This window comes from Sycon ciliatum, chromosome 9, assembly GCF_964019385.1.
Source record: "Sycon ciliatum chromosome 9, ocSycCili1.1, whole genome shotgun sequence".
Classification (NCBI taxonomy): domain Eukaryota; kingdom Metazoa; phylum Porifera; class Calcarea; order Leucosolenida; family Sycettidae; genus Sycon; species Sycon ciliatum.
In genome coordinates, this window is record NC_088651.1 from 13,407,172 (window position 1) to 13,428,191 (window position 21,020).

Below are 21,020 nucleotides of genomic sequence, written 5' to 3' on the forward strand. Positions count from 1 at the left end.
CCATTTTTTCTGCCGGCAGAATCCACCTGACCCTTTGCTCCGAAGATCCGTCAAAGCGCGACTGAAACAGAGCAGGTCACGAAAATATTTTTCGTTACCTGGAGTACTAAAAGACTGATATTATTTTTACAACTCCCTGTCTTGACTCTTCCCAACCGCCGCCGCGTGGCCGCGTCGACCCACTACGAAAAAGTAAGTACTACTCTACGTATTTCTAATTAATTATTTTCTTTCACCGCCCACGGCCACACCAAATCCTTGGCTACAAAAAAAAATTAAAGTCTCTCCAAATCTCTCAAAACCAAACTTCAAACTCCTTTCCAAATTTTCGCCCAAGAGGGCATCTTCAGGGATATGACTACATCTACTAATAGTAAGTTTATCGACTACCGTAGTCTAGGCTCTACTCTCGACTCCAATCTACTCTACGTAGTCTACATGGTCTAGGCTCTACGGAAGGGTTTCGTTTGAACGGTTTCCATTCATTGCGCGCACCGGGCCGGCGAACTCCAGAACGGCACATTCGGGCACGTCACGTCGTTTGCACTTCTAAGTAACTAGTTCCAACCCCCAGCTGCATCGGCGGAACTCCTTTGTTTGAGTGACTCCCATTATCGTGCTGGTCTGGACACACTTCAGCCGAAGTTGAAATGCAGCGAAAGCCTAGGCCTGCCGCCGCTGGGCCCAGTAGGACTGACAGAGGTGAGCGTCCTTTCCATTTCAGTGTACTGTACTACTTTGTGGACGCGTATAAAAATAATATTTTGTCCGCAACGTTAACGCCGGACAAGTACGGGAATCTATGCTTTTCCAGTAGCACACACACGATGTGAAGAAAAGCCACTATGGTGGCTGCCGAAGCGCTTATCCAAGCTTGAGTTGATTCGGTCGGTTGCTCTCTTGGCTTTAGAAATTAAAATTATCACACTGCTTCTCACTCTGTGGAAAATGATGTTTTGTTGGCCGTACAAGAGGCCGATAACGTTATGCCCCAGTAAAAAAATGTCTAGCGGCCGTTTCATGCAGTCAAAGAAGTATTGTACTCTAAACTATGGTGACAATTCGCAAGTTTTTATTTCTATGTTTCTCGTCACCCAAAAATGTAGAAAACAGAGTGCACTCATGCTGTCATGGGCCACACACGTCAGCCAAGACTTGCTGCTTGCATAGTGCGAGTACATTTCTGTTAGAAACGAAATTCGGCTAAAAAGAATAAATTCTCATGCGCAATGGTGTTCGTTATATCAGGAGTCGACTGTACTATGAAATTCATTGTTGTGGAGAAACAAGAAAGAGATTGTTTTTTCCCCATCTACTCCCATATGGGGTCCAGCGGCTAATGCCGGCATTATGTTCAGCATTATGAGACTATCCGAACAGCAGAGCATTATGCAGCATTAGATTGGCACAAAACAAGCATTATGTGAGGTTTGAGCGGCATTACCAGTTGCATAGTGGATAATATCGGGGAAACCCCTGGTTGTTCGCAACAATCGGCTACATGCAATCATGAGATCCAACCTTCATCGTTCATTGGGCCTGACATGCGTGCAGCTGGAACGCTTTGTACAGATACCGGAGCTTCCCAAGTTGTACATTGTACTGTTGAGATACCGAATTCAAATAAATCAATGCCATACCATACCATACCACCGGTACATGACTTTGTGGACACGTAACACGTTTAGCACTTTGTTCGCTGTATGCAGCAATGCAGTGAGGTATTTATGTATAACCCATAACCAATCTGGTCGTAGGGGCGTCAGGTGTGTCATAAGGCATTCAAAATTTAATAATAATAATCACTGGTTTGAGGGAAAGACATAAACGGGGAAAAAAAGGCAGCTGCATCAAAAACAAAACAAAAAAACCTAACTACACTGATAAACAAGCTGCCTATACCTATCACGATCAGCGGTGAGGTACGTACCGGCAAATGTACTGGCATGTACAGTCGTAAGCAAAGAAATCCGACCCATGATATGCCAAAAGCAGCACCCGTGCGGCGCTCGGATGGGTTTTTGGGCGGTGCAAGATGTACGGTGGTATTGATTTTGGAATTGAAAAGGAAACGTGGAACTACTTCAGTCTGAGTTTTGACTTGTTGGTCAGTTTTCTTTGGCCACGGCAATACAGTCATGTAGATGGCCACGAATCCGAAATGAAGATTTACGTGGAGTAGATGTTTTTTTTAGAAATCATGCAGGAGACAGACGAAGAGGAGTTTTCTCATTATGCCTCAGGCTCTGGCAATAGCATCTCCACAAGATGTAGCTATACTGAAGTATACACCGATTCATTGATAAAGTTGGACCAGGATGAAGGAGCGGCTGGGAACAGAGCGCATTCCAAAGACCTGCCTCTGCCGAGTCCAGCCCAGGCCAGCATGCTCGAAAAAGAAACTAGAATTTCTCGTGGACTCATTACGAAGTCCATATGAGCTCTCAGCAACAGTGGTCCGACTTTCCTTTTGTAGCATGTACAGTTAGTTGTGGAAGGTGGTAATGCTAAGCCTGCAGTCAATTGCTATCAAGAAAGAGAGGAGTATTGTGGCCATGCATTTATCTACACAACACCAAACAGGAGAAGAAAACAGCACAAGCAAAGGCTGTAGAGTGGCAAAATAACTTCGGACCACGTGTTTTCAGGCTTTCCGCAAATGGGAATGATCTCGATCCGTGATCGCGTCTCACAAACTGCCTAATTTCTGCTGTTTCGGATAAGGTATTTTTCACCAAGTGGAAGCCGTGAAAGCTTGTCTGCAGGGAGGAATACTACTTGCCATGGTAAGCTTCCGGTATCCCAATGATCACTAGCAACGAGAGAGCTTGGAAGCTCAGGGCCCTACGCTATGGTTTTTTGCCTAGCTCACCATGCATGTTGCTAGAACTGATGGAACTTTCTCTTTGGCCCCAACTTCGTTGCGGTCTTATAGTGTTTTATGTCGACCATGGAGGCTACAATGCCCGACCATACCACAACAAACTGATCGGCTACATCATTGGATTGCGAAAAGTTTCCATCTGTTCGAATAACATGCATGATGAGCTAGGCAAAAAAGCATAGCGCAGGGCCCTAAGCAAAATAAACGAGAGAGCTTGGAAGCTCAGGGCCCTACGCTATGCTTTTTTGCCTTGATGACCTAGACAAAAAAAAAGGATAGGCATGTTATAAATTCTTTAAAAAAATGCTTTTTTTAAGACATAACCTGGGATTCGAATCCGCACTATCGCGCGCCCTGCATGCATCCCCCGATAAACTTCGTATACATACTAATTCTTCCAAGTTGCTTCACGTTATGATCTTGTATTTGAAAGCCCTATTTGAATATGCATTGTGGCCAGCCGTCTTTGATGGTACGGCACGGGATAGGTACGGGACAGGTACGATCGAGGGTAATACGACACCGTCTACCGCCTTGATGACGGCAAAAAAAGCATAGGGATGTTATAAATTTTTCAATTCTCCTATTTTTTCAGGCATATCCTTGGATTCGAACCCGCACTATCGCCCTACATGCATTCCCCCATACACTTTACATTCATGCCCATTCTTCCAAGTTGCTTCACGTTATGATCTTGCGTTTGAAAGCCCTATTTGAATATTGCGGGCAGCTGTATGTGGCCAGCTGTGTTTGATGGTACGGTACGGGACAGATACGGGATAGCGCCAGGCGTGACACAAACACACAAACAAACAAACAAACACACAAATACAAAATTAAAGCTGTGTGGACCCTGGCTAGCGCCAGACGTTACTGAAGTAACGTCTTCTGCATAGCTACGGGAATAAACTGTCTCTTTGCATGCGAGGGTATACCGGTAATACGACACTGTCTGCCACCTTGATGACCTAGGCAAAAAAGTGTTTTTTTATTTCTCACTACCTGGATAATGAGGTGGAAAGATTTGCCACGGCTCTGCATCAAGTTCAATGGAGAGCAACCACTGGTGAAGCCATCATGTCTTATAGTACTAAGAGCCGGTGAAGCTGGTGACAGGTAGTGTGGCAGCTTCAGAGGCAGATTGACTATGTGCATTCCCTCCTTGAAGTTTGACAATTTGCAGCCACGAGAGAGCTTGGGACGCCTAGTATGCACCCGTTTTTGTTTGATTTCGCATGTAGACGTAGAATCTCCTTACAAGCCCAATTACATTACCGCGCGTGCGAGGGCGGAACCTAAGAATGGGAAAAGCAACAGTGGGTCGCCCAAGAGCACGGCCATGAACTGCAAAGGTAGAGACGAAGGTCAAAAGGTACGCCGGAGAACGGGGTGCCAAGATCAGCCAAACCAGGATTTTTGCCTTCAGAAACTCCTGCATGGTCTGCATTATCATGGTATGGATATGGCAGAACTGGAATGCTTTACCAAACAATCGCATACTGGGGCGGTCGCAACCAATATGAGTGATTTTTTACACATGTGAAAAGCTGAGACGCAAAACCCGACAAGCGCCAAATTTGAGAAAATACGATTTTCAGCTCGGCACATTCAAAAGTTCTACGAGAACCAGCAAGCAAAATTTCACAGTCCAAATCTGACTAGAACCATTTCAAAACTGGAACTCAACTATGAATTTATATTCAAACCGCATGTAAAATGAATCCTTTTTTGGCCATTAACCGGAAAGGATGAAATGGATTTAGCAGGTTGTGTATTCCAGATCTTCATGTGTAGCTGTTCCTGAATTCTTTTGATTATTACTCACACAGGAGTATACATCCGTTCACTGCTAGCTGGCAACTCCGGTGCGAAGAGTGCGCACAGTTTTGCGTTCCTGCAAAAAGCTGACTATGAGAGCGCACAAGCGGCACTCACAAGACACAAGAGTGCATCGGAGCTCGGTGGAAAGCAAGCAAAGGGTATGAAAGAGGTGAGTTCATGTTACGGCTGCGATGGGTAGGGATTTGATTGGGCACTGAGCTCAGGCTTTTCTGTCCGGGTAGCGCAGGTATTCTATCAGGATTGTGTTGACATGGTATGAGCACACTGATAGATGGCGTTGCATATTCCAGTGTGTAACACAGTGTCTTCATACAGTGAGCGTGCACTTGCACCACATAGATTAGTGCATACAGTCAGCGCGTAGTCGTTCTTCTTACGCACACCATCGCAAGATCATCTGCCCGTATTCTCCAGATGGCTAGCTGCACAACGTTCTTGCTCCCCCCCCCCCCCCCCCAGCTAACAATTCGTATTTTGCTGACATTTGCGTATAAGCCACATGTAAGAGAGAGTGATATTTGAGATCGATTGCCAGATCTTTCTCTTTGACCTGCTGGTCAACATTTTTGTGGTGAAGAGTGTGTTCGCCCTTTCAGCATCACATTGCATTTGATCAAATGCCGTTACAGCCCGCGAAAGAGACCTCACCAAGTCCTCCGTCTGTTTTTCGTTTGAACTTAGGCGGCGAAAGCATCTCACGAGAAGTTCCTCTGCGCCGAGCACCGTGCAGTGTACCGCAAGGAGCTGGAGCTGCTCAAGACGGCTTGCCGAGACGCGAACGCTTCAAGCACCACCACACATATGCAGATTGTGCGCAATACGGATGGTAGGTTTGTGAGAGGTTTACATCGTCTTATTTTTTTTACAAAAAAGCACACACCATATGACGGCACAAAGCAGCAAGGCAGCGCGCTATGTACATTTTCATGCTGATCAGGTTAATACTTTAAAATGATGAAGGGTGTCCATCAGAGTCCTTGAGTGTTCCATTGAGGAACTTTGAAAGCAGGCACACTCATTGAGTATCTGCATTTGATCCGAGGCACGTTCATAGGTGTCGTTTACAAACATATCCACTGCAGTATTTTCCGGAGTACAAGCCGCACTTTGATCACTCAAAATTCACTTTAACAGGGGGGGGGGGGGGGGGGGAGGGGTGCAGCTTACACTCCGAGGATCGAATTAGCGGCGATAAATAGGGTAAATGTCCGTATTTCGTGGCAAAAATATTCGCGTGCGGGGGGTGGGGTCATACTCTAGTGCGGCTTATACTCCGGAAAACATGGTAACCTGATACCATTCCGGAAGTGATCAAATCACGTTTAATTTGACTTCTTCCTGCTTTATTATGCCCATTTTTGATTATTGCACTTTCACTTTGTACTCAGATGCTTCAATAATGGAGTACTGCCAATGGTGGCATGCACATGCACAGGCACCGTCGCTAGCGGAGGACGTACTTCATCCGCATGCGTCCCCGCAAGCACAGCGTTCCAGCACAGCACATGGCTGTGAGAGTACGGAGAACACTCGTGACATGGTCATCCTGGCCACAACTCATGTCCTGGGCGTTCACGAATCCCTACAGAGACAGTGCAGCCTGGTATCGCAGTTGGGAGAGGACGGTGCTCGGCTTATGCTTCGCACCGATAGCGCCGCCCTGAAGAAATCAGTCGAGTCGTTGAAAGCTCTGACCGATGATGTGAGTTTGGACTGTAGCAAATTGCTTTGTACTGAACCGTGTCGTGCAGTCTATACAAGTCTTTTTACCACATTGCATTTAGTGCCTATTATTTATTTATTTTTGAAAAAAAGAGTTACCAACTTAGGACCCTTGCCATGCACATTCTTTATATCATACAAGCAACATATTCCATGGAGCTGAGCCAGTGGTTGATAAGTCATGTGCTACGTATGAGCGACTGCTGATGTGGCCCACTGAGCTGATGCTACGTCAACTATCACTTGTGATCAGTAGAGTGGTTATTGCCCGGCCCATGACCTGCACTCACAAATCTGAAATACTGTGTTGTGGGTCCTGGCTATGCCAGAAGCTACTACGGAATGTCTTTGACAAGTTGCTGGAATTGATACTCACTCCATTCCCTGAGCAATTGCCATCTCCTGTCGAGGGCAAATTGGAAAAGAGCATTCCCGGTTTCTGATCCACAGTTGCTGGATAACGGCTACCGTAAAGTCGCGGATAAAAGCCGGGTTTGCATACAAGCACATCGCGGATAGAAGCCTGAAAATCAAACGGGACAAATGGATATAAGCCTGTCGCTCGTAGAAGCCTGGCTTCTATGCAAGCGCGGATCGGGTAGGTCAGGAGTGCATGCGCTATGTACGGTGCATAAAACTGCCGACATACCGGTAGTCAGTGGTAGATCTACGCGTGTCGCACGTAGAAGCGTGCATACAAGCCTGGCAAAATATCAGTGGTGCATAAGCATGGTTTGCATACAAGCCTGGTTTGCATTAAAGCCTGATGCAGAAAGCGGCTTATGTGCTTATAAGCCCGGCTTTTATCCACGACTTTACGGTATATGAGCAGAGCATGAATAGCCGAGTTAAAAGTGCATGCAGGCCAGCTTGGGAAACGTAGGTAGTATGGGAGGATGTACCTAACAAAACTAATACAATTAAAATGGAAGAAATCACATGGAAACGAGTTATGAAGCAACTATCCACGAGTGTAACAAGATGATGAGCAGTCCTAACTCATACCTCGCTTCCCTGTGATATCTTCCATTTTGATTAATTATAATAATTATTAATTTTACTGGCTCAGTGTCCGTGTTGAAAGTAATGTAAAAACTGTTTCTGGTAATTCCTATTTTGTCTATCGTATTGCTTGTGCAATTGGATGACATGCTCACATACCTTTGTGCCATACAGGTTGGAAGCGCTTTGCAAACTGCAGAAGATGAGCTGAACCAGGCACTGGCCAAGTTCCCGGAGCCGGCTGCTGCCTCTTCCGTGAACACCACCTTGCAGTGTTGTGGTGAACAGGACCCATTGTACTTCTCAAGGACCAGTGCCGGGGAACGTTTGTGTTCTGAAGTGAGAACATTCCGTAGCCAGAATACGTTTTACTTTGAAGACACCCTCATGTCTCTCTTGCATAGCGATCCCCTTGCACAAACTCACCCACACCCATGCGCACACGAACACACACACACACACACACACACACACACACACACACACACACACGAACACACACACACACACACACACACACACACATAGACATCAATAGAACGGCTTCGCTGACAGATGTGCACAGTACTGTCAGGCGCTGAAGAACGGCCAGGCTAGAATTTTACTGCTTTTTAAGAACGGTCAAGGCTGGATGTTTTGCAGATAAGAACGGAAACCGTTATGCACACTATAATGTACACTCAGAAGTATAACTCTGCATAAATGTACATGTAAAACTGCACATCGAATAAGAACAACTACTGTGTTCGCTAAAAATAAGAATGGGCTAGGCTAGAACCCTGCCCCCCCCCCCCCCCCCCAGTTCTTCGGCGCCCAACAGTACTGTAGAGCTGAATTCCGAGTAAGAGGCGAGACCGAGACGTTCTTCTTTACACTATACCTCCATCTCGTACCAGGTGAGCTGTCTTCAGCTACACCTTGCACGGCGATTTATATCTCGTTATGCTTCGCACTGTCATTGTGGTAAAGCCGCTCATCTCCAGAAGAGTTGAGTATGCTGAGCTGCCATGTCACATTCTGCCGTTGGACACCAGCACAGTATCATCATTATTACTTTTTACTATGTTCACAGTCCCAGCTCGAAAATAATAAAGAAAGACAATGGTACTGAGACTAGGACAACCGTGAAAACTACTGAGCAGGGGCGGCATTGATGGCGCTGCCGACCTGAGGTCTCTGTATCACGGGCACAAACACACACACAAACACACACACACAAACACACAGCAGTTTTTAAAGGTGCATGTTTCTCTAGGCACTCAGTTCATTCCTATGGGTCATCTTATTCCCCACGCCAGTGACCTCGATACGCCATTTTGTCCCATTAATTCGTTACAAGTGCCATGCATTCTCAAACATGGTTTTTTGGTATTAATGGTACATTAGCTTTGTCGCCATCGCCACTGACTAAGTTCTTGTGTCCTTGGATATTTCTTGCTCGGATGGTCTCCCTATTTTCTGATACGTATTGGATGTTCTGCTGTTGAAACAATACACATAATCTTGCTATGCATGCAGGTGTCATCCTGGGATTGGCCATCGGAGGAGCTACGCTGCACTGCTCTACAGGAATGTCACCATCTAAACTCGCAGCTGAGCAGCAACATCGATAGTTTGATGGAGAAATATGCCAGTATACTAAGGTGAGATGGATTCTACAGAAGAGTTTGTCAGAACCTTGTGATACCACAGCCTGATGTAAATCTGTGATAGCTAGTCCAGTGTGTGTGTTTGTGTGTATGTGTGTGTGTGGGGGGGGGGGGGGGGCGTGGATGGGTGAGTTTGTGCGTGTGCATGCATGCGTTCTGATTCGTGTACAAGTACGCATGCGTGAGCAAGTGTGCATGTGTGTGCACGTGTGCGTGAGTGGGTACATATGTATGTGTGCTCATCTTTCTATCTCTATATCTCTCCCTCTCACTCTCTTTCTCTTTCCATTCATATATCCCCCCCCCCCCCCCCACACCCACCCCCTTCCGCTCCCTCTGCCTAGGGAGACCCACGTTTCCGGCAGGGAACACGTACAGCACAGGTGCAAGGGTGTCGCTCTGTGTTTTTATCTACGCGACCATGTCTATGCGAGGGAAGCATCTATTGTTTTGACAGACAGTGAGATAGGAAATCATGACACGGGGTGTCATCGGGTAGTTGGGTACCCGTGCTGCCCGGGAATGGGAGCAGGTGCACAGGCGCCAATTTGTGCCTAATACTTTATAGCAGGACATGTTGGGACGGAAATATTATCGGACAAAGCCGAATTTCGACCTTTCGTACGGATTATATTTTCGTACAGTGCTGCTTGCTAAATGCACGTGTTCGCATGCGGTACGCATGTATAGTGCACATAACTTCACGGGAACAAGTTTAGTACGGAATTAATTTGTACAAAAGAGGCCGTGTACGAAATCGTACGAAAACAAATTCCGTCCGAAAATTTCCTGCTATACAGTAACTGGTTTGGGTGTTTGCAGTACGGTGTTCAGCAGGCACACGGGTGCCAGTTTGTGCCTAATAACTGGTTGGATTGTTTGCAGTACGGTGTTTCCGCAACCGCGCATGTAAGAAGTACAGCTACTTGCATGCTGTACACTTCTCTACGTAGCGGAAGCGCACACTCACTGTACAAACGCATTACGGCGATCTTGATCATGCAATGCCGTGCACCAATGTACTTGTGCTACGTCAAAAATCACCCGATAAGCCGCACGTGCTACTCATGCAGATAAAAAAATACCCGAACTCGTACTGGATCAAACTCTACCCGTTGCTGCCCAGATCATGACCCAACAACCCATTTTCAAGCGGGGAAAAAGCTCTTTTGTTGCTGTAAATGCTGAGAAATGGTGTCAACTTGGTGAGGGGAACATCGTGGCACAAATGTGTTCATAATTATTCATACCTGAACTGTGATAATGATAATCGGACAGGTTGTCGACCGCACCACACCCGTGTATTGCGTATCCAGCTGTAGTATTCAAGCTGTGCATGAATCGTCACTGTTCCTACGACTTGTATGTCTGCTGTAGTTACAGTGGTGCGGAGCCCGGTGCTACGTCACGCCTGGCTTAAAGTGTTCAACTGTGTTGTACGTAATACCGTATCTCCCCGATCATAGGTAGCACTCGATTGTAAGTCGCACGCCCATTTCCAGGTCCATGTCATTATGGTTTTGATACATTCACTTCAATAGCAAGTCATGCTCGATTTTAAGTCGCACCTCCTTTGTTAGGCGTGAAGTTTAGTGTGGAATGTTGCGACTTATATTCGGGGAAATACCGTGGGTGTAAAAAAATGAAATAAACCCGTGTAGCCTAGCTGTCCTGTATATGCAGTCCCAGTTAGCCTCTGCAAGGGAGTGTGGTGCAAGAAGTTATCACTCAACTTCACATCTTGCTGAAGCCAGGCAGGCTGGGTGGCAAGTATGGCACTTGATACTGAGGAAATCACCATATAGTGGACTATAAAGTTGATACGGACCCGGATGATCAGTGTTGTTTGTAGTCCTTCTTCTTTGAGCCGAACCTGTACTTTTGTGGCCACCACCAGTCATTTTTCAGAATTTGGCTCTGTTCTGCAGTAGTCAGTATGCATTGGATCCTTTCTACTGGATCCACTTCATCGTTCGTAACTGACTGAGAGAGACCGCAGTACTGTCCAAGATGGTGCTCATCTTTTGGTTCTCTGCTGTGTTTTCTCCAAATACCACGATTTGGAGGATTCGTTCTGCTCCTGCCTATGTATACCTCTGCAAGTGTGGGCGTTTTCCGGTGTCTCTTTTCCATGTTTCACTCTCTCCCCATCTCTATCTATCTCTGTTCCTCTGTCGCTCTGTGTCTTTCTCTGTCTGTCACTCCTTCTTTCTCTCCCTCTCACACTCGCTCACTCTCTCTCTTTCTCCCTTCATCCTTCATCCTAACTTACTCTTTTTTTTGCATTCCTCTATCTGCTCCTAATCATTTGCTCCCCTGCTGTGCAGACCGGACACGCGACACTGGCCATGCCCAGACAGTGATTACTTCAACCGTGTCATCGCACAGTATGAAGCAGTGGCTAAAAACCGGTATACCCTGCTTGTGGACCGGTGTCGACGACAGTTTCCACGATACAGCAAGAAGGAGATCGTAAGTCGGTATGGGTGGTTGAGACCCCATTGTTTGAGTGTGTCTGCCGAATGTTCTCAGTGCCGTGAATTAAATTTGCTTACATATCTGTTGTCCATATTGTATTTTGAACCGGGATTGGTTATGCAAACAACAGTCGATCATTTTGTTGGTGTGTAAATGATTTCTAAATCCTTACTTACGACTAACACACTCACACGGATCACCGGTGTTCATCAGGATAATGTGCAGTTCATGGATTGCCGTTGGTCATGAGGTCGAAACCAGAATATGAGTCCTGATTGGAGTCCCATGTAGGAGGCTGGAGTCACAGCCATCTCCCCACCCCTACCTTCAGAATGCCATTTCGCAGGTGATGCGAGCAGTGGATGCTGCTTGTTGAGTTTCAAACGTGCCAAAAGTTGCATTTATTGATCTGGCTGCGGCCAACCACCCTTCAATTTGTGTGCTGTTGCTATTATTGTCTATGTCTCTCTGTATGTCAGGATACGTGGAGCGCGAACTTTCTTTCCCATTGGGATCTTCGCAGTGATCTATAGTCCATTTTTGTGGGAGAGAGACACATGGCGACACTAAACTATACTCGCCCAAATAACATGGTGAATGCTGCATATGGTAGTCGGCTACCATATGCAGCATTCACCATGTTATTTGGGCGAGTATAGTATCTACCCTTTACCCAGTGAGTGTGTTCGATTATGCCCGCGAATCAATTCATGAAGTCATTCATGAATGGATTCGCGCTATTCAAATCACCAGATGTGAATAGGGTGAATGGATTCCGAACCAATTCCAGGGCTCGTGGCATGAAAATCGAACGACTTGGATGCATGCGAATGGATTCATGAATCGATTCAAGTGCATAATCGAACGCAGCCAGTGAGAGCCCTTCTTTTGTACTGTGTCCTTGCGGTGTCCTCGTAGGATGATCAGTACCAGTGGTGTTTGTCTCATCGCTACTTCCACTATCGTCTGGACAGCATGGCCCGTGACAGTGCTGCACAGCGTGAACGACTATTGACGTATCTGCAAGCCACGCTCAGAGAGAACGCCAGTGCTATTGCCGAGGTGCAGGCAGTCGAGCAGCTGCACTCAGCGCAAACAGAGCTGTGCAAGCGGCTCAACGAGCAGGTGAGTGAGAGGTACATTGCCCTGCACACTGATGCATTGCCTCATCTGCAAAACTCCGATTAAGAAAGCCATTGTGAGCAAATCTCTCACACGTGCACCACAGGTTTTGCAAATAAAAAATATTTGCTCCCTGCACTTTTCTGGATTATGTGGATGTTTTGCACAGCTTGCGACAATGAGATCACTCCGTGCTGAGGAAGCCAAGCTCCAGGAGGCCATCCATGCCTTTGAGCAAGAAAAGCAACTGGAGAACGCAAGGCGGCAAGAAGAAGATGCAAAGAAGAAACGTGACGCGACGAAGAGAAAGGTGTGTTTAGGGTGGTCTAACCAGTTCAACTGAAAAAATTGATAACTACCATTGTGCAGTTGCTGATGACGATTGTAGTGTTAGGCAGACTAGACAATCTACTTCTCATTCAATCACATGTCGGTTCTGTTACTCACTCTAGAATCCGCTACCTAGGCATCAAGAGGTTGAAAAGTGCTAGCTGTGCAGGTTTTGTACGGGACAACAAAATTGGATTACTCAGAGGAACAAATGGACCACTTATTCTGCCTGCCTGGTCTAGATGTCCTTCTACCCTCTGATATGACTGTGAAATGAGTGTCAGTGTCTGCTTCAGAGCTGAGTCAGCCGGGACAGCGACCCGGTGTGGGGGGGGGGGGGGGGACTTGGGCCTAAAAGAACATCTGGTCGGGGTACTTGGATCTGTTTGGAAAAAGAACATCTGGTCACTTGTGACCTTGTTGGGAATACGATCATATGCTACATATACATCGGTGAATCCTAAAATATTTACGGCTCCCGGATGTACATGCAGTAGCTGCATTCGAACATACCCACCTCTGACCCAGTTGGAAGAGTTATGCCACGTACACCTGTACCCCGTAGGTTTGAAATCCTAGAGCAGACACTGAGTGTGTAGGAGAAGGGGGGGGTGGGGAGGGGGTTATTGGTGATAAACAAAAGAGTCTGAAGGCTGGATGGCAGTTATAGTATTTGTGGCTACATGTATTTTGTTGCTGTTATTCACAATTCTGTATGTGCCCCTAGAGACGGTAACAGTGAAGCTTCATCACCTTTTACAACCCTAACGCACACTCTAATCTCTATTATCTTTGTCTGCTAGGTGGAGGTATTCCAAAAGCAAAAGGAAGACAAACAAGCTCGAGTCCATGCGGAGAATGTCAAGAAGCTGGCTGAGCTGCAGGCTGTCTTGGCAGAACAACTCAAACATGACCGTGAGAGGTGTGTGCAATCATGCAGAACACCCACTGCGTGCGTGCGTGCGTGTATGTATCTAGGTGTAAGATTAGAGGTTGTTGATGGCTTGGTGAGTCAACATGTGTGTGTGTGTGTGTGTGCGTGCGTGCGTGCGTGCGTGCGTGCGTGCGTGCGTGCGCGCGTGCGTGTGTGTGTAAATGCACGGGACCTAGGTTTTGCCTTGCAAGTCAGTGGCTCTACCTAGTATCTTTACTTATGCTTCACAGGTCCCCATAGCCGGGGCTTGAATGCGTGGCCAGCGGCTCACACAAAATACTCAGACAACAGTTATGTTGCCTTCACTACCCCACTGGAAGCAAGCCTTCTTGTCCTCTTTGTGTGCGAGAGTGAGAGCTCTGGTTGCTAAATCATTGGGATTTTTGACACGAAAAGTACCATGAAAAATACACCTTGCTCCCCGGGATATAGGGTCGAACATTGACACCCCCAACTACTGATTGACGGGGGAATGGTCGGAGCGTCTGCAACATTGACACACGGCACCAGGTGGCGAAGCCGGCATTCTTGTTGGCCTAGCATTCTTAAGAGTTCCTATTGCAGAGGTTCTGCATCTCAATTTTCAGAATATCTATCAAACTAATGGGTTCAAGAATCAGTGGAGTTATTGATTTTCCAGAAAAGTTGAACGGAAAGCAGCAGTCGAATCAAAGGTCATTCCCGCCTTCGGAAATGTTCCCAAATTCGAAATGCAGCACCTCTCCATTTCAGGGAGTTGTGAGTCACAGCCCGAATCCATTTCATACCATTTCTACTGCTCTAGGGTTGCGTTCCGCAAGGATCAGCTTGAGCAACGCGTTGAACTGCAGCAACGCGAGAAGCACAGACTGCGGCAGTTGAGCGAGGAGAGAGAACGACGCCTCGATGAACTGAGGGCTACGGTGGCCGTCAATGTTGCCGACGATCCAACACGAGTGCTGCAAGACACTGAGGTAAGAGCCTGGTATGAAGTGCGTATATGTACATAGACTAGACCTTATGGACGATGACCCCCGATCGTGGGAATTGTTTCGTCATGCGCAAGTTGTCATATTCGTGAGGTTGAACGTCTATAGTGAAAATATCACTAGGTCCGAAGATAGTACTGTAAAAGCCATATGTATAACGAAGTGCTAACTCTAACGAGTTAACGAGGAGAAATCTGTCGTTAAAATAGAAATCGTTATACAGAAATCGATACATATACTGTCCTATTGAGCGTTGAGAATGAGTGAGAATCGTTACCTTTGGTACACGTAAACTAGTCAATTTTGGGAAATCGTTATATATGCGCCTCGTTAGAATAATGGCTTTTCCAGTATCGTGAGTTGTTGGTCTACTCGAGACTGTTATCCACCAGGTTGACAGTACAATGTATTTTTGGCAATACTGGCCCCGAATTGTTTGCTAGCTTTGCAAGCCGAAACATTTCATGATTTTAAAACCCACTCAAAAGCGTTACCGTTACATACGTTTTGGAGCTCCCACCGCTGCACTGTAAAGGGATTTTCCCTCATGCCATTCTGAGCACTCTTTTTACTGCCGTAATGCAGTTACTGCCGCAGCAGCCGCGGCAGTAAAGCCTTTCCGCAAGTAATGTGCCAGTATCGTCATGTGATGAAATCACCTTGGAAACTTTCCCCGTCAGTCACTTTTTATCAGTAGGGTGAACATTCCCTTACAGGTCTAGAGCTGCGCACCACCCAGCGTACCCTTGACTCACGCGAAAATATTTCGTTGAGAGAAGCTGCAGTTGTGAAGTCCTCAGTTTTGCTGAAGTATGGCTATGATCATTATCATATTCACAGTATAATATTACTTCCTCCGCGTCATCGAAATTGTCGCAGTTTGACTTTTGATATAAAACGGGGTATCGTACCCTTGACTCACGCGAAAATATTTCGTTGAGAGACGCTGCAGTTGTGAAGTCCTCAGTTTTGCTGAAGTATGGCTATGATCATTATCATATTCACAGTATAATATTACTTCCTCCGCGTCATCGAAATTGTCGCAGTTTGACTTTTGATATAAAACGGGGTATTTACTCACCAGCACTCGTACCAGAGGCAGGGAATGGGATATAGGCGATAGTCATCAGTATAGGGTGACGGTAAAGTTCTATTTTCTGTTATTGGAAGCTGGAATTTTTGAACTAGACGCAATTTCTTCGCTGATGTCGCTGCGATGGTAATTTCGACTCGCGGAGATCAGTGAGGCGTTGCAGCCTGCACATTTCTCGTGCTTATGGCCATTCACTCAAGCCTCATCACTGTTTTACCTTAGCTGGGGTGAGAATGACTTCGTGGAACAAGTGGCAGCGCTTGGAGAAACATCGAGGGGTCAGCAAACTAAATGCCTGCAACAGCGATAAAATTTGTCGCTCTAGCTGAGACACTCAGTACATGATTGTACCTGCAAGAGCCGTGTAGACTCTACACGTAGTGCTAGTGATGCACGCGCAGGTGCCGTACCATGGTATATCAGTGATGCTGAAAAACAGGGCGCGCTGGATGCGATAGTACACTTACCTGAGCTGCATGAGCTGCATGAGCTGTGACCAAACAGCTAAAATAAATGGGCATGCCACGGCTAAAAAAAGTTCATTTCAAGATCGAGGTGATTCCGCCGACGGTAATCAACCGACCTCGCAACGATCGTGTATTCTTACTAGGCTTCGTTGGTGGTGAAGTAGAAATCATCCAGAGCTAGCAGACGACAAGCATAGCAGCTCTTGTCCTGTGGAGAAAGTCAAAGCGTTTGAGATGAGGCGCGACCAACTTTCAACCTTCCTTGAAATATTTCGGAACGAAATTTTTGCGTCCATTGACATCAGCGACGACGAGGACTTCATCTCTGCATGAAAACTCTCACTCCAACTGTTCTGGAACGTTACTCTAGTCTTCAGACTATCGTACTGTGTAATAAGTTTTGAATGGCTTAGCTTATGGAGTTGTCAGTAACAAGTGACAAGTCACTAGTCAAACTGTGACAATTTCGATGACGCGGAGGAAGTATTTTACTTTGAACATAAAATATCAATAGAGAGCATACCAAAGGTTATCCCATTGGTGCAATTTCAGCAAATTAGTCGCCATTCTGAGCGGGGTTTATTCAGCAACATACCCCATTGGGTTCAAAGATGTACCTCGCTCGGTTGATTCGATTCAAAGATATACCTGGCTTTGGTTACGCCAAGAGTATAATTATAAGGGAGCTTTAGCGTTTGTCACATTTGGGACAAAACCAAGGAATTACCAACTCTAGCTTTGTACTCTGTGTATCATGTGTCCCTCTCAGTCCACTCGTGCTAACAAACTCATGAAAACAGTCGGTGTTACACCCCTCGTACTCACGCCGTATATATATATATATAATCCATCCCTGTCTTGACTGCTTAGGCATCTGATGTTGTACTGTACTGTACAGGCTTCCGCCAAGCATCGCCATGATGCCGTTCTGGATGGCAGCGCATTGCCAATGCAGCAGCCGCTTTTCGATGTAAAGTCGTTCACCTCTGAAAAGGTACGTGAATAGAGATTACAGTGAAACAGCTGTCTAAGACGACCGCTCAAGGGACCTGCAAAATCTGGTCTCTGTTACCAGGTGTTCTCCTTATCCAGGGTCAATTGACTGGAAATAGCATCCCTTGGTCCTGGTTGCAGTGGTCTTTTAGAACAGGTGGTCTCCATGACAGGTTTTGCTGTACTTATTGCCGGTAGCTGTACCGTCCACAGCTACTAGTCAGGCCCACGTGTGCACTTTTAGACCACCGGGCTACAGAGGGGGCTCAGAGACAGAGCTTAGAACATTATAGCCGACAGAGGTCAGGTATCTCCTCTCGTGTACAGTCAACTTCGCTTATAACGACACTCGGCGGGGCATCAGCAAGGTGTCCTTATTCGCGAAGTGTCGTTATACCTGAAGTCTCATTATATGTATTACAGTGGGATGGGACTTTGCTCTGGGCATGGAAATTCTGTCGTTATTCCCGAATTGTCGTTATATTCGCAATCGTTGTTAGCAAAGTTGACTGTATACATAATTTACTGGCCATGGACGTACTACACCCAATTAAACCAGTAACTGTGTACTGGATAGCCATGAGCTAGTCTACCAGCAACAAACTTTGGCCTGTCAAGAACAATGTTTCATGACCCTGCTTAATGCTACGCCAGTCATTTGGCCAGCGATATCCCGTTGTGGACATGCATATCCGGTCGGAGGCCAAGCGGCCCCATGGTGCTCGCCATGCAGCCGTAAGCATAGGATCAATACGTGGACTGCATGCAACGTTCTGTACGCACTGAGGACCCGGCCCAGCGTCATTCGACCGGATGATTTCCATGTCCACGACAGTACATTGCCTCGGCTTTGATTCAGTGCAGACTATCACGGCAGCTGGAAATAGTTCAAAGTATGTGACACTGCAAAAATCACTGCACCGCATCTGGTTGTGGTGCAGTCGTTTAACGGGACTTGTGTTGCATTGTATGTGTGCATACCCTGATCTCAGATGGATTGACAATATTCATAATGATATAAAGCACCCACAGTATTGATATTTCTGACTGTTTGGAACTGGCTCTGAACAAGAAAAATGGCTGATGCTTGTGAAAAAATGTGCTGCGCTTGTGTAGTTGTTCTAACTGCAACATGTTCTGACAATATTGAGATGCCTTTTGTTGGAGCCAACTCTTCTGCCTGGATTTCATTGACAGATGTGTTAACCCCATGGATCCTTCCATGAGTGACATGCGAACTGTAACTCTTATTATTATTATACCCTGATCCAGGTGATGGCTGACCCACGGATGCGTATATATGAGATGCTCCAAGACCAGGGACTTCACCAGTCGGAGTACGCTTCAAGGGTTATGGCGTCGCTGCCTCCCACACGTCCACAACGTCCGGATCAAAAGACTACACATCGCTTCACGGAGCAGTGAATGAGATCACAACAAGGACAACCCATCGCTTCGTGGAGCAGTGAATGATCATTGATCACAACAAGGACAGCCCGTTGCTTCGTGGAGCAGTGAATGAGATAGTAACAATGACTAACTACACATCGCAACAAGCCATGATGTCTAGGTAGCATTTCAAAAAATTATTATAGAGTGTCCATTGACTGAACACCGCTTCTGATCTCAATATTAGTATGCAATCTGTATTAGCACAAATGCGTCTGCTGGCCGTCTTCTGCCTTATTTCAATTTTTCAGCTAGCAAGCACACGGTCATGGTGAGCGAACCAACATCTCTTTTTATAATAGCTCTGGATCTCTAGGCTAGCTAGATCCCTGTGAGCGTTCCACTGTATGCACAACGCACATGCACACACTACTACTGCAACGCACATGCGAACTAGAGCCACATACTTTCCCCTCCCCCTACACACATCGCACGCACTGAAGACAAAAAATAAGTGTATTTTGTTTAAGGTGCACATAATCTAGCTAACACTCGGTAAGAAACACAGGCCACCTACTCTTGTTCTCTGAACACAGGCCACCTACTCTGTTCTCTGAACACAGGCCACCTACTCTGTTCTCTGAATGCAGGCCACCTACTCTGAACAGAGTAATCAATAAAGAGCTCAAAAGACAAGAACTAAACTTTCAAGCTGGATAAAAACCAAGACCTCACAATTAAATAGAGAGAACATACACATGATACATAAACAGCCAATTTATCTCATGATCAAGTGGATTCAAAATTCAAAAAGTCAGATGCTACCTGATTCGGATTATGTCCTACCTATTGGTACAATGTGTGTGCCGTTGGCAAGGGTGTGCTGTGTGCCGTTGGCAAGGGAGTGCCGTTGGCAAGGGAGTGTGCCGTTGGCAAGGGAGTGCTGTGTGCCGTTGGCAAGGGAGTGTGCTGTGTGCCGTTGGCAAGGGAGTGTGTGTATGTGCATGCGGGTGCGTGGATGTCATCACTCTGCCTGTGTGTGACTCGCGCTTGCATTTTTGTGCTGAGTATTGGCGACAAGTGTTCTCACCGATGGCTAGTACAGAGCACAGCTCAGCGGTCTTCTCATTCCCGACGGTGCGAGTAGGGTATGTGCTCCCTGCGTGCCATCTGACCAGCTCAAGATCATGAATAGACCAGTGCAGGAGCATATGCATGAAGAGCCTATATACTCCAGCCATTCTCATCAGTGTTACCTTGTACGTGTGTGAATTTCACGTGGGCAGCTATCAGCTAGTCTCAAGGCGGTAGCGGTGGTGGCGGTGGCGGTGGTTGAGGTCCTTGGCCAGGTTTCTGCTGTCCTCGCTGTGGCGGCCGCTGCTGCTGTGGCTGCCGCTGGGGTGCTTGCGACTTGGGCTGTAGTGGCTGCGGTGGGGCAAGCGAGGAGGGTCGTACTGACATGCGAAGCAGCTCCTGGCGAATAGCAGCAACAAGTGGACTGTGAGTTGATCCTCCAGCACTCTGCTGAGAGGGACCCGCTGTCTGTGCACTTAGACCGCTGGGTTGAAGAACCGTGCCCGTTGTGTTCAGAAGCGGTACGGGTGCTTGCATCGACAGTGAATGAAGGGTTGGGGCGGCTTGACGATGTCGATGTAACGGTCGAAGCGGGTGATCTGCTAGATGCGGAGGTAGTTGCGCGGTGCTGCTCCCAGCCAGACCACCGGGACCAGGTGGAAGAGGACCAGGTGGGAGAGGAGCAGGTGCAGATGACATGTACTGTCCTGGCACAGTAGTGGGTACGGGCGCTGGCGCTGCTGCAGGATGTGTCACCTGGAGAACGCGGCATGAACAGGCACACACGCATGCAACCAAACACACACACACACACATACCCACGCGCACACACACGCACATACATGCGCGCGAGCGGGCACATGCACACACACACACACACACTCACACACAAACACACACACACACACACACCCATAAACGCACCATACACATACACAAAAGCAGGAGTTAGAATAACCAGGGTTATTATCGGGAACATTTTTCTCAGATAGTTAAACCACATCTGAGGCTCTCTCCATATGGCTGAAACAGAGTGACATGACCAGGTTTTCAGTGACATGTGTTTCAGGCAG

The 21,020-nt window shown here is 46.9% G+C and overlaps 2 protein-coding genes across 2 annotated transcripts in view; one reads left to right on the forward strand and one right to left on the reverse strand.

Moving 5' to 3' along the window:
* The first annotated feature begins 394 nt into the window (after positions 1-394).
* Positions 395-19,718, forward strand: LOC135824738 (coiled-coil domain-containing protein 148-like). Its single transcript, XM_065337444.1, has 13 exons — positions 395-702; positions 4,714-4,874; positions 5,408-5,552; positions 6,115-6,428; positions 7,625-7,789; positions 8,969-9,093; positions 11,427-11,571; positions 12,496-12,702; positions 12,869-13,009; positions 13,833-13,951; positions 14,748-14,916; positions 17,390-17,485; positions 18,757-19,718. Exons 1-13 carry the CDS (start codon positions 651-653, stop codon positions 18,907-18,909), a joined length of 1,992 nt encoding a protein of 663 aa, XP_065193516.1. The 5' UTR covers positions 395-650; the 3' UTR covers positions 18,910-19,718.
* The window catches only part of LOC135824737 (serine-rich adhesin for platelets-like), a 29,716-nt gene continuing 28,071 nt past the window's right edge, over positions 19,376-21,020 (reverse strand). Inside the window, exon 21 of the mRNA XM_065337443.1 lies at positions 19,376-20,703. Coding sequence (XP_065193515.1) covers positions 20,173-20,703 — 531 coding nt within the window. The 3' untranslated portion in view covers positions 19,376-20,172. The remainder of the gene's footprint in view (positions 20,704-21,020) is intronic.

Coding starts and splice junctions, on each gene's coding strand:
- LOC135824738 (XM_065337444.1), top strand. CDS start 651: ATGCAGCGAAAGCCTAGGCCTGCCGCCGCTGGGCCCAGTAGGACTGAC. Junction 703..4,713: donor GCCCAGTAGGACTGACAGAG/GTGAGCGTCCTT, acceptor TTACTCACACAG/GAGTATACATCCGTTCACTG. Junction 7,790..8,968: donor GGGAACGTTTGTGTTCTGAA/GTGAGAACATTC, acceptor CTATGCATGCAG/GTGTCATCCTGGGATTGGCC.